The sequence below is a fragment of the Rosa rugosa genome, chromosome 6 (assembly GCF_958449725.1).
Source record: "Rosa rugosa chromosome 6, drRosRugo1.1, whole genome shotgun sequence".
Lineage (NCBI taxonomy): Eukaryota > Viridiplantae > Streptophyta > Magnoliopsida > Rosales > Rosaceae > Rosa > Rosa rugosa.
The window spans coordinates 10,303,199-10,314,798 of NC_084825.1; the positions used below are offsets into that span (position 1 = coordinate 10,303,199).

Here is an 11,600-nt window from a genome sequence, read left to right on the forward strand (position 1 = left end):
TAGAAGTGTCGTGAACGGCGAATGCTTCCCTCCCTCCAATTTCGATTCAATACAAACGAGGCTTCCACTTGTGAAGCACAAAAAAGGAAACGTGGACGTACAATTGATGAGGCCCATGCTAAGAGCAAGTTCACCCGTTGGGTCATGAGTCACCTACTATTCACTGCTTTTTAGTGTATATTTTCATTCTCTGGGTCACGAAATACACTGTGCAGGTCACCATGGTGACCCAGAACACTGTACAGGGTGACCCAGGGCACGAAATACACTGTGCTCGTGACTCAGAGGGTGAAATTAACACTAAAAAATAATGAATAGTGGATGACCTCACGACCCAACGGGTGAACTTGCTCTTAATTAAGCATGAGCTAAGCAATGGACATGTCAATACCTTTTTTTTTTTTTTTATTTAATATACGACTTTCAATGCAAACATTATTAAGCTCTATCGAGGTTTTGGCAAAGTAATGGTGATTACATTGTCAGAAAAAATGGTAACAGGATTTGAATTTCTACATGTTGAAAAAGCTGGTTCTTTAGAGGGTGGAAGTGATGTAGCTTCGTCAACCTCGAGCATATGAATCACGGATGACATTGTTGGTCGATCAACTGGAGCTTCTTGAACGCACAAAAGCCCAACATGGATACACCTCAAAGCTTCATGAATCCGGCATGTTTCCCTTACTGATGTGTCAATTACCTCCACTCCTCTACCTTCTTTCCATAATTCCCATACCTAAGATTTACACAAATAATCCTATTAATCTTCCTATTGCATTCCGATTCACCATGTCTAAAAATTGCATAAAATGCAAGGCTTAAAAACAATGTAGAAACAAACAAGTAATTTCTTGTACTTACCCATTGAGCAAGCGTTAGTGAATTTTCAAAGCTATAAAAAGAAGCATTCTTCTTTCCGCTTACAATCTCTAACAACAATACTCCGAAACTAAATACATCCAATTTCTCGGAGAAATGACCAAAGAGTGCATATTCAGGAGACATATAGCCGCTGCAAGAATAGTATAGGAATGAGCATCAATATTGATTTTAAAAGTTTGGATGATAGAAATCATGGGCTATATACACTTACTATGTTCCAACAACCTTGTTAGTATTTGCTTCAATTTGATTTATGTCAAAAATTCTCGCCATTCCAAAGTCAGACACTTTGGGGTTCATTGTTCCGTCCAACAGAACATTGCTTGCTTTTAGATCTCTGTGGATGATTTTCAATCTAGAGTACTTGTGGATATATAGTACTCCTTGAGCAATACCTTGTATAATTCGAAAGCGTGTATCCCAATCTAACTTTGTCTTTTCAAAGGCATCTGTTGAACAGATCATAAAGAAGGAGAAGCAGAATTAGTAGAATGTTGAATTGCATTCATACGAAAAGTTGTAAAGGATAGGATAGAAGAACAAAAGAATTAGCAGAATCAAACTTGACGTCGCATTGTCAAAAACTTAATCTTAAAAGTCATAAGCATACATACCAAACAAAAATTTGTCCAAACTTCGATTAGACATGTATTCATAGATCAATATCATTTCATCTCCTTCCATACAACAACCCAATAGCCTTACAAGATTGGTATGCTGGAGTTTGGCTATAAGTTTCAACTCATTCTTGAACTCATGATGTCCTTGCCCAGACTTCTTTGATAGCCTCTTTATGGCCACTTCTTGATTTTCTGGCAAAATTCCCTATAGAACAAAGCAAAGACAACCAAACCTTACCCTCAAAACTAATTTAGGAAACTAACAAGGGGAAAGTACCAAAATGAAGAAGTGTCACCTTATAAACAGGGCCGAACCCCCCCTCTCCAAGCTTATTCGCTTCAGAGAAGTTGTTTGTAGCAGCTAGCATACTCCTTAAACTGAAGAGTGGTAATTCTGTATCATTCTTCCCACCTCCTGCACTAACATTACTTATATTCTGCTTACCTTTCTTTTCCAATTTTTTCTTCCAAAAGAAATAGCCAAAAGTTATTGTAAGCAATCCAACTGCTGCTGCAGAGACTATTGCAATTACAAGGGTCCGCTTCAAGGAATTAACGGAAAGACCCTTTTTGCCTGCAAAACAGACAAATGATCTGGTGGTCAACTATTAATATAAAGGTAGCTCTAAGTAATGGTCAGTTTCTGGCCAATGAGTTTAATCTCAACTTAACAGTATGCCAAGGAATTTACCTCACACATCCACAAAGAAAATAGCAAAAAACGAAATACATACCTAGTTCGGAGCCATGAACACGAATATAAATATCATTTGCACCATAAGTTTTATTCTCTACTAGATCCAGTAATTCGCCAAACCATGCCAAACAAGTCCCAATATTACGTCCATCTGTCGCATTTACATAAGCATAAGCTGTACAAGAACAGTTCTGCTGGCATTCAGAGTCACACTCGCTCATACTCCTATTCTCTAACAGAACAGAATGATCCGGCAGTTTCACCTTTTCAAGCTTTGAAAAGTAACCTTGTATAACGTTACCACATGTCAACACATTTTCCCTAATGCAGCCACTGGACCAATCCCCTACCGCCGATTGGTTCGGAAACTTGGCTGTAAAACCAGTCAAACACTTGCATGGTGATGACAGGGGTTCACCTCTACGACAGGCACTATTGGGACCGCAATGAGCATAAAAATCACAGATATCAACGGGCCATGAATTCCCTAGTTCCAACCACGTTTTACTAGAATTCTGCCACAACTGCTGTTTAAGTTGCCCTGTAGGATCCAACCAGACCCTCAATTTTGCTGAGCTATCCGAGACACTGTAAGCAATATAAACCTCATCAACATCAAAGTTGTATGAATAGAAAAACGCGGTTCCAACTGAATTTTGAAACTGTGTTCTTGTATCCTGGCCAATGTACAGAGAACTTCTATAATACGGAGTAGTTTCCTTCCAGACAATGGCCTGAACTGGTACTTTAGGATCTATGCCGAAGGTGAACTTTCCGGGTTGTGGATCATCAAGCGCTGCCCAGGATGTAAGGCGCCTTTGTTGGCCACTCGTTTTGTTCAAGCTAATCTTCATGCCAGGCAACATAGTATCAGAGGGATGATCGAAGCTCTGCCACAAAGTGACTTCTTCAAAGCTCAGAACAAGGTTTCCGTTATCCTCTAGTAATCCAGTTGTGTGATTCATTGCAGAAGCAGATACGGATGCTTTAGTTGACCAGACAAGTTTTCTAGTCTGATCCAACACCACAAGATTTCCATCACTGCTGAGCATAAAGAAACCCGGAGAATCAAGTGGAGATTCTCTATTAGCTACCCATACTAATGCAGTAGTTGGGAATTTGTTGAATCGTATAGCAAGGAAGTATTTAGTAGAATTTTCAGGATTGAAGAAGCCTAATGAAAAGGTCCCAAGGGAAGAAACCAAAGTCAGGTTACCACTGATATGCTGTCCTGGTACAATTTTGTCTTGGCAGGTACAGAATGGCAGGATATGAGATAAGAGCACTGTTACAAGGTAACACAAGAGCCACCCCATTCGGAAACAGTGAGACAGAGGAAGAAAAAAAAGGTTCTTACCTTAAGACTAAAAGGTAAATATAATTTGTACTCACTGAAGCTAGCTAGTGCAAGTTCATAGATGAGACTAGAGACTACATCGGCCACTAACAACCCAGAAAATGAAAAAACCACCACAAAAATCCCAGAAAAGAATGAAACTGAGGAACAAATTAAACCCAAAAATTGGTCAGAAAACCACCAACTCACAACCCACAAGATATCAGATCTGCATATTACTCTAAGGGAATTAACCTATGAACCCAGAACCCCGATCTCCATATGAGTTCAAGGAAAGCGGGTGGTTTCAAATTCAGCAAAGCAGAAAATTGCTGTGGAGACGATCATTGGCAGACAAAATCGTCCACATCAGCTGAAAGCAAAAATTAAGATACTTATCAATTAATCATTGGGAAAGCAAGAAAAAACCGGACCAGTACACGAAAGGACAGAGGAGATGCATCCATCCCGATTTATAGATTCTTAACAGAGACAATTACATCTCTACTATTTGTCTAAGCCTCCAAGTCTACAAATGACTAAATGAGTCGCGAGGACTTGCTAGTCCACAAAGGCATGCGGACGTACCTATATATACAGTATATAACTATATACTATATACTATAATATACATACACGGCTGGTAACATGCATTCTGAAGTTTGGTTTTGAACTAGGTATTATTCCCGCACGATGCTGCGGGTTTGTTTTTTCTTTTCCTCAAATTTGTTTGTAATGGAGTTGCAACCATAAGCTAAGAAATGTTAAACTGAAAATTTTATCATTTACATATTATAGACGCTGGTGTTTTAAAAAAAAGGAAGAATGAAACTGCTACTAATATTCTCTTTAGCTATATATCTACCAACAAAAGAACTCAAGCTATCTATGGAGAACAAAGGAAGTACATTAATCCTTTGTTGGAGGTCCATACTCGGTTGTCAAAGAAAATGGAATGAGACAATTATCATTACAGTTGCCTGCACAAAGCTATATATTAACAACTGATGAGAATACCACTAACCAAAATCATGATTCACATTAGAGTTCAAAACTTGTACAGAGAAGAATCGAACTACTGGTAACAATACTTCAGGGTTGACATGATAGCCAAATCTCAATTTATGGAAAGCCTCCACTACTATGTCAATATGGGTGGTCCAAGCGCGAAATTATTATTGAAAATATTTAAATTACAAAAAAAAAAAAAAATGCTTGGGGTGGAAATGAGATCTTTTAGGCGGACAACATGTCTTTACCGAATGTCCGGATGTGCTCGCGATAGATTAGTAGGCGAGATTTTACAAAAAAAGATTTATTCATAACATAGGACGAGAAAATGGATCACTTTTTTCTTAAACAATTCGAAAATTCATCTATCTATTTGATGAGTCACAAGAGACTTCATGGTTCAGGCATTTATAGTTATTAAGAATAGGAAGGGATAACCAAATCTCATGGAAGATATTAAGTACGTAATAATAGCATGGCACTTTGAATTCGATATGAAATTTTTTTTATTTTTTATTTTTTATTTTTTTAACCCTTAGATTACGTATCGAAATAGTAGTACGTATGAGATAAAAAGACATTTTCGATTTTAGCCAATCTATCGGGAGGCCTATTTCAGCGTCACAAACTTTTTTGTTTTCACAGCAGGGGCTCTTAATCTTAACAATATTTAAGTTATGAAAGAATATGAAAATAAATCTGAACTAATGGAAACAATACTTAAGGATTGACATGATAGCCAACTCTCAATTTGTGGAAAGCCTATACTACTATGTCAATATGGGGGGTTCAAGCACGAAATTATTATAGAAAATATTTAATCATATATCGCTTGGAAATGGGGTCGTGAAGAATGATTTTTCCTAATTATGATCTCTAAAACAGGTGTACAAATAGGGATGGCAATGGGGCGGGTTGGGGATGGGGATCACAATACCATCCCTATCTGGGGTCATTCTCTACCCCCATCCCCGCCCCAATCCCCAATAAAAATATATTGGGGATTCCCCGTCCCCATCCCCATTGGGGACTAAGTCTCCAAACCCGCCCCAAATCCCCAATAAGAATTTAATAAATAAAATAATTTTTTCTCATATTGCATTTTTTAAAATCAAAATCTACAACAAATAAATTTAAAATATTAAATTCATAAATCATAATTCAATGAGTGCAAAAGTCAAAACATCATTAAAATAGAAGTGTAGATATTAAAGTAAAGTAATAAATGTATATATTTGCGATTTATATTATAAACAATAAATTAAAATATATATAAGTTAAATATATGTATATATTATTGAGGCGGGTTTGGGGATGGAGATCACAATACCATCCCCGCCCCATCCCCAATCTTAGATAGTGGGGATTGGGGATCCCCATCCCCATTCCCCATTTGTCTCCGAATTCTCCCCCCATTAGGGGCGGGTATCCAATGGTGCTCCGCCCCGCTGGGGATTTTTGTCATCCCTATGTACAAATCGCGTCCAATAAAGGCAAAAAGAGAGACCTAGACGTTTCAAATTGATTTCCGATTATACACCAACTATTTCTGAAAGTAGAACTTGACAAAATTACAGGGAATAAAAGTCACAACTGTGATGTGTTTTGGGCAGCCTCTCAATAACAACCACCAAAACAAATGTCCTTCATTCACCACAATGTATCTGTTGTGACTTGGCATCGTCAGCCTTGAATTGTCTACCTGATGCTATCTTTGTTTTTACAATTGTTTCATATGCATGTCTCTGCGACTCTGCTTTGCACTTATGGTGTGATTAAAATCAAGAGACATGCAAGCTCCCGCAAGAGGGGTTTTCATGCTATAAATTTTGACACATCGGAGTTTGGAGTGAAGCATAGATGGCCTCCCCCGTGACCTTCTAGAGGTTAGCCAAACGTGTTGCTGCTAGCTTCTTTCTTTCTTTGCTTTTAATTTCCTGTCAATTTTTAGTTTGCATCTTTTCGTTATTTAAAAAAAAAAAATACAAAAATACAAAAAGAGTTTCAAGTTTGTGCGTCGCGGAGGATGCAAAAATTGTGTTCTTGCCTAACAATGGCTTGAACTTTCTGATATACTTAGAGGCCATTGGTTTTGGCCTGGGCACATATACAAGAGGCATTTAATATGCCTAGTATGGTATCAGCAATGAAAGAGGTCAAATCAATATTTTTGCCAATAATTGTGGCGAAAAAAAAAAAAAGGGTTGCGACTTGTTTGCAGCGAGGAGGCTTCAATATACATGTGGCCTCGCAACTGAACGGTTCGCAAAGGAAGACTGGTGACTTATATGTGTTCGCTGTTCACATATAATTAAGGAGAGTACGCGGCGGTCCAACATGTGTACATGCAGCCAGGGGCTGATCTACATGGTGGGCTATATGGGCTCAAGCCTAGACAGTTTTTTGGGCAAAAAACGATCAAGTATATATGTATCTATCTAATTTCAGCCCATACCCAAAGAAAAAAAAAGATAAAAAAAAAGGGAGGTAAAGCTGCGTTCTCCCCCAGCCACAGCTTCGAGACGTTCTCTCCTCTCTTCGCCTCCTCAGTCCTCGCCTATTTTTCACTCATCGGAAATATCAGAGTATCAGACCCTTCGCGGCCGGCGGCTCCGCCTTTTCTTCTCCAATCTCCACCTCTCCCTTCCATTGCCCGATCTAATGCCCAACTGCCCAAGGTTTCTCTCACTCTCCTAGTCTCCTTTACGCCAATTTCGTATCTTGTTCGATTTTCTTAATGTGGGTTCACTGGGCATATTCCATTTCACTGGGTATCTTGTTCGATTTGCAGATTTGAGGAGATTCTTGGCTTCTTGCAGAGTTGCAGACTGGAGTGACCGAGTGATTGGCTGATTGCCTGGGTTTCTGGAAGAGTAAGTTCTGGACTTCTGGCCCTCCATGGCTCCATGCATTGTGAGTTGGGATTTTGAGTTTTGGGTATAAGTTGATGATTGGGATTGTTGGATTTGTTTAGGAATTAGGGGATATCAGTTTTGGCCTTTTGGGTTTGTTTCACTCGGCTTAGTCGGCTACTCGGCTATCTCTTTTAAATCTGTCTTGCTTGTGTATGGTGTTTGTGTAGATAATATGAGGCTACTGATGCAGAACGGATTGTAATAACCCTTTTTTTTTAAGTGGAGATTTCTTTTAATAGAAATGGTGCGGCATGTTCCGTGTTTTGAGCAACAAAGGGACGGCTGCATTGCTTTGCTTTGCTTCTTTTGTATATTGAATTAGAATTGGTGGAAAGGGTAGGCAGCACACAGAAAAGAAAGAAAAAATAAAAAATAAACCTCTCTCTCTCTGCCGAAACTAGCAACCAAAACAGAGCATTCCTTCTCCAAGCTTGTTCTCGCTCCACAGGCCTTCGATCGACCCCAGACCACGTTCCAAAGCTTCACCTTGATCTTGCGCAGCTGCAGGAGGCAGCCTTGCGCCGCAGAACGGTCGGAAACGGCGGCGGAAGTCCGGTTAGTTTTAAGCCCGTTTTAGTTCCAAGCTCGATAACTCGTGCTTCCGGCCACCGATCCTTGCCAAACTGCATCCTCGTGCTTCCCTCAACCTCCTGAAGCCCCCAGAAGCAGCCTTGCATGGCGGCGCATCCCGTAGCAGCAACTACAAGTCAACCCCGCCAAGAACGAGACCGGAACTATCGATCCAAATATCTTGAGATACAGGACGTCGTTTTGAGTAATTCTTGAACCAGTGAGTTCTTCTTGAGTTTCTTAACAACTCTTCAGAAGGAATCGAAGCCTTAAATTGAAGTTTTGACGTCGAAATCGAGCCTTGCCGGATTCTGCAAAATTCTGGAATTTTTCCGACCACCGAAGATTTCGATCGGTATATCTCGAGCTACAGACCATATTTTTCTGTTATTATTGAACCAGTGTGTTCTTCTTGAGTTTCTTAACAACTATTCAGAAGGAATCGAAGCCTTAAATTGACGTTTTTACGTCGAATTGGAGCTCGCCGTTTTCTGCAGTTTCTCGCCGGATTCTGGAAATTTTCCAGTCACCTCGACTGTTCTAGGTAATTTCCGACTACTTCCTTTCGTTTTAAGACTTCATGCTAGTTATGAAAGTGGATGAGCTCGTCATTTGGAACAAGTTTGTAGTTGACGACTTTTGCATCGGAGGTGGTTGACCGGCGTTGACCGCCCACTGACCGCCCCTTGTGGCGGCGCATTCGACCATATTTTGAATTTTTATTATCTAGGCTATGTTCTACGCATCCATACGAGCGTTTTGATATATTACAAGGTTATGTTAGAAAAAGTTGATAAATAGTGGATTTACGTTTTTACGTTACTATTTAACGTTTTTACGTTTTATCTTAAGTTTACGATCTGCGAAGATCTGACCATCGGTTTTACTTCAAATTTAGATATGTTGATCGTATGACTGTCCCGATGACTTTGTGTGGTCACGGGCGAAGATCCGACCGTTGGATCTTCGTATAAATGTGAAATAGTGATTTGGAGGGCGATTCGTGAGAATCTGACCGTCGGATTATAGTATAAATTTATGGAGATGTTTGTAAGGACGATTAAGGAAGATCTGACCGTTGGATCTTCGTGATAATTTTGGAGGATGATCCTAAGGGCAATCCGTGAGGATCTGACCGTTAGATCATCGCGTAATTTCGATCCGACCGTTGGATCATCATTAATTTAGAATCCGACCGTTGGATTGTTGTATATGTGTGGTTTATGAATGATTGCTAAGTTAAGATCGTATCTGACTAGGTGATTGACGGTTTAAGTTGGTGGACGATTGTGGATCGTATTTTGAGCTGTTAAGAAGACGCAGCTGGATTAGAGGTGAGTAAACCTCACATGGTTCATATTACGAACCGAATATAATTAATTGATTTTTTTTTTGTCGTAATTGTGTGGAAATTGTTTATGAAATAAAGATTTGTTTTGAAATAATATGAACTTGATCAACTACGGTTCATAGGGCTGCGGCTCACAGGTAAGAAAATGAATTTAAGTATAAAATGAATTTATATTTTTAATGCGTGTGAACTATAGTTGGTATTAATAGGCATTCCTGTGCGAATGTCTATGTATATATATTATTTACGTGAAATAATATGTATTGTTGGAGTTGTGAAATATTTTGTATTATTGGAGTTGTGTTGAGTTTATTGTTAAGAAACAATATATTGTGAGAGGTATTGAGTTTATTGTTGAGAAACAATATATTGTGAGGGGTATTGAGTTTATTGTTGAGAAACAATATATTGAGAGAGATGTTGAGTTTTATTGTTGAGGAACAATAAATTGTTGTGATCTGTGGAGATCAATAGGTCACGGGGTGACCATGGCATACTATCAGCGACCCACGCTCTCGCGCCGGGTAGGTGGAACTGATAGTATTAAATCGTGAACCACGCTCTCGCGCCGGGTAGGTGGAAACGATCAGTTAGAGCTCTAGTCTGTCTGCCAATTGTTGAGTGGTGTTGTGAGGGAAATGTTGAGGTTACTTGAGACTGTGAGTGGTCATGTATGAGTGATGTTGAGGTTACTTGAGACTGTGAGGGGTCTTATGTGAGAAGTGTTGAGGATACTTGAGTCTTTTAAGAATGAGTTCTTAAAAGAGAGCCTCAAGAGTATCCTTCCTTTTATGGTGATTGTGTTGAGTTATATTAATTGTAAAGAAATAAATCAACAATTCTTTCTTGTTTACTCATACTGGCTGTAAAAAGCTTACCGGGTTTTGTGTTGTTGCAACTCCCGGTACACTATTCAAATTGTGTAGCGGGTAATCCTACAGGACAGGAGAACCAGGACGGTGATCGTGCGGTTAGAGCAATTGTTAGAGTTTTACAGCAATTGTACGTTGTGAGGTGTGTTATGCTCATTTGAGCTTTACAATATTGCTTGTGAGAGTGAATTGTAATAATGAACTCGAAGTTTCGAGATTTGGATTTTGTAATTGTAATTATTCATGTTTCGGATTTGAATTTATTATTCAAAATTCGGGGCGTGACACGGATGACAGTCCAATTTAAAGAGCAGCTTGATCGTGCAAAGGAGGAAAACGAAAGTCACTAGTAGCCACGCCATACCTTGGTGTCTGATTGGAGCGTGCCGCTATTTTCGGAAAGGAAATCACGCCAGGAACGAAACTCGTCGCTGTGCCATGATGTGTGGGCTTTTTCGGGCTTTCGGAGTCTTTTAGGGCCTCAAAAATGTAACTTACTGAATTCTTGTTTTCCTAGTTTGTTTTGGGTTTGTTTTATTTTACCCGTGGGCTTTAGGGTTTTATTGTTAGTCGCCCTAGGGTTTCTTTTCTCATATATAAGCAACCTTAAACGGCTGTAGAACTATCTTTTATCATATTATCAATCAGATTGAGATTTTTCTCTTTTATCTCTGCTGGACTCCAGAACCTTTGTTGTAGGTTTATTGCTTGTAAACCTAGGTGATCTTTTCCGATTGCGTCAGAACTGTAGAAAAAAGGGGAGCTATTTGATATTATGAGGCTAACTAATGCAGCGTTTTCGGACTTAATTGACTGTTGTTGACTTGTTAGTGTTACTAACTTTATATTCTTTAGCTTGTAGTTTTTAATTTACGGAGTTTGGTTTTATGTCCCCTTCGTTGTATGTTTTGATTGAAAATAATAAAGGCGTGAGGATGAGCCTCCCACTGGGTTCCAAACCTATAAAAAAAATTAAAAAAAATTTAGTGTACTTCTAATTAGCCTAGACAACTCTCGGATCTTGGATCCGCCACTGCATGCAGCATTAATAGGTGCAACCGTGCATGCATTATAATTCTTGCATTGAGCCATAATTCATTCATTGATATATGTATCCCTCTGCTTTGGTATGAACAATTCTAAGTTACTGCTAGCTGGCTTAATTGTCAGCACTTGCCGATGACACCTAGCCTTCATTGAAAGAAGAGATGAGTTTATAAGGAAGAAGCCTTTTGTAATGATGACACGGGTGTAAAACACTCTGCAAAGAGAGATTGGTCACCGCAAAGAGTCCAGAAATAATAATGATAGTATCCACCCCAGAAAGTTAGTTCGCGAAAGATATC

General features: G+C 39.2%; 1 protein-coding gene across 2 annotated transcripts; it reads right to left on the reverse strand.

The window, feature by feature from the left end:
• Positions 1-379: 379 nt before the first annotated feature.
• LOC133714007 (G-type lectin S-receptor-like serine/threonine-protein kinase At4g27290) lies at positions 380-4,036 on the reverse strand. Of its 2 annotated transcripts, XM_062140020.1 has the most exons (6): positions 2,237-4,035; positions 1,799-2,076; positions 1,497-1,707; positions 1,094-1,331; positions 862-1,012; positions 380-736 (listed from the first exon to the last, which is right to left on the reverse strand). In XM_062140020.1, exons 1-6 carry the CDS (start codon positions 3,513-3,515, stop codon positions 446-448), a joined length of 2,448 nt encoding a protein of 815 aa, XP_061996004.1. In that variant the 5' UTR covers positions 3,516-4,035; the 3' UTR covers positions 380-445. The 2 variants fall into 2 exon arrangements, with proteins under 2 accessions (XP_061996004.1, XP_061996005.1); XM_062140021.1 differs by lacking the exon at positions 380-736 and having other exon boundaries at positions 1,108-1,331; positions 2,237-4,036.
• Between the last annotated feature and the right edge of the window lie 7,564 nt (positions 4,037-11,600).

Coding starts and splice junctions, on each gene's coding strand:
- LOC133714007 (XM_062140020.1), bottom strand. CDS start 3,515: ATGGGGTGGCTCTTGTGTTACCTTGTAACAGTGCTCTTATCTCATATC. Junction 2,077..2,236: donor TGTTCATGGCTCCGAACTAG/GTATGTATTTCG, acceptor TCTGTTTTGCAG/GCAAAAAGGGTCTTTCCGTT. Junction 1,013..1,093: donor AACAAGGTTGTTGGAACATA/GTAAGTGTATAT, acceptor CTATTCTTGCAG/CGGCTATATGTCTCCTGAAT.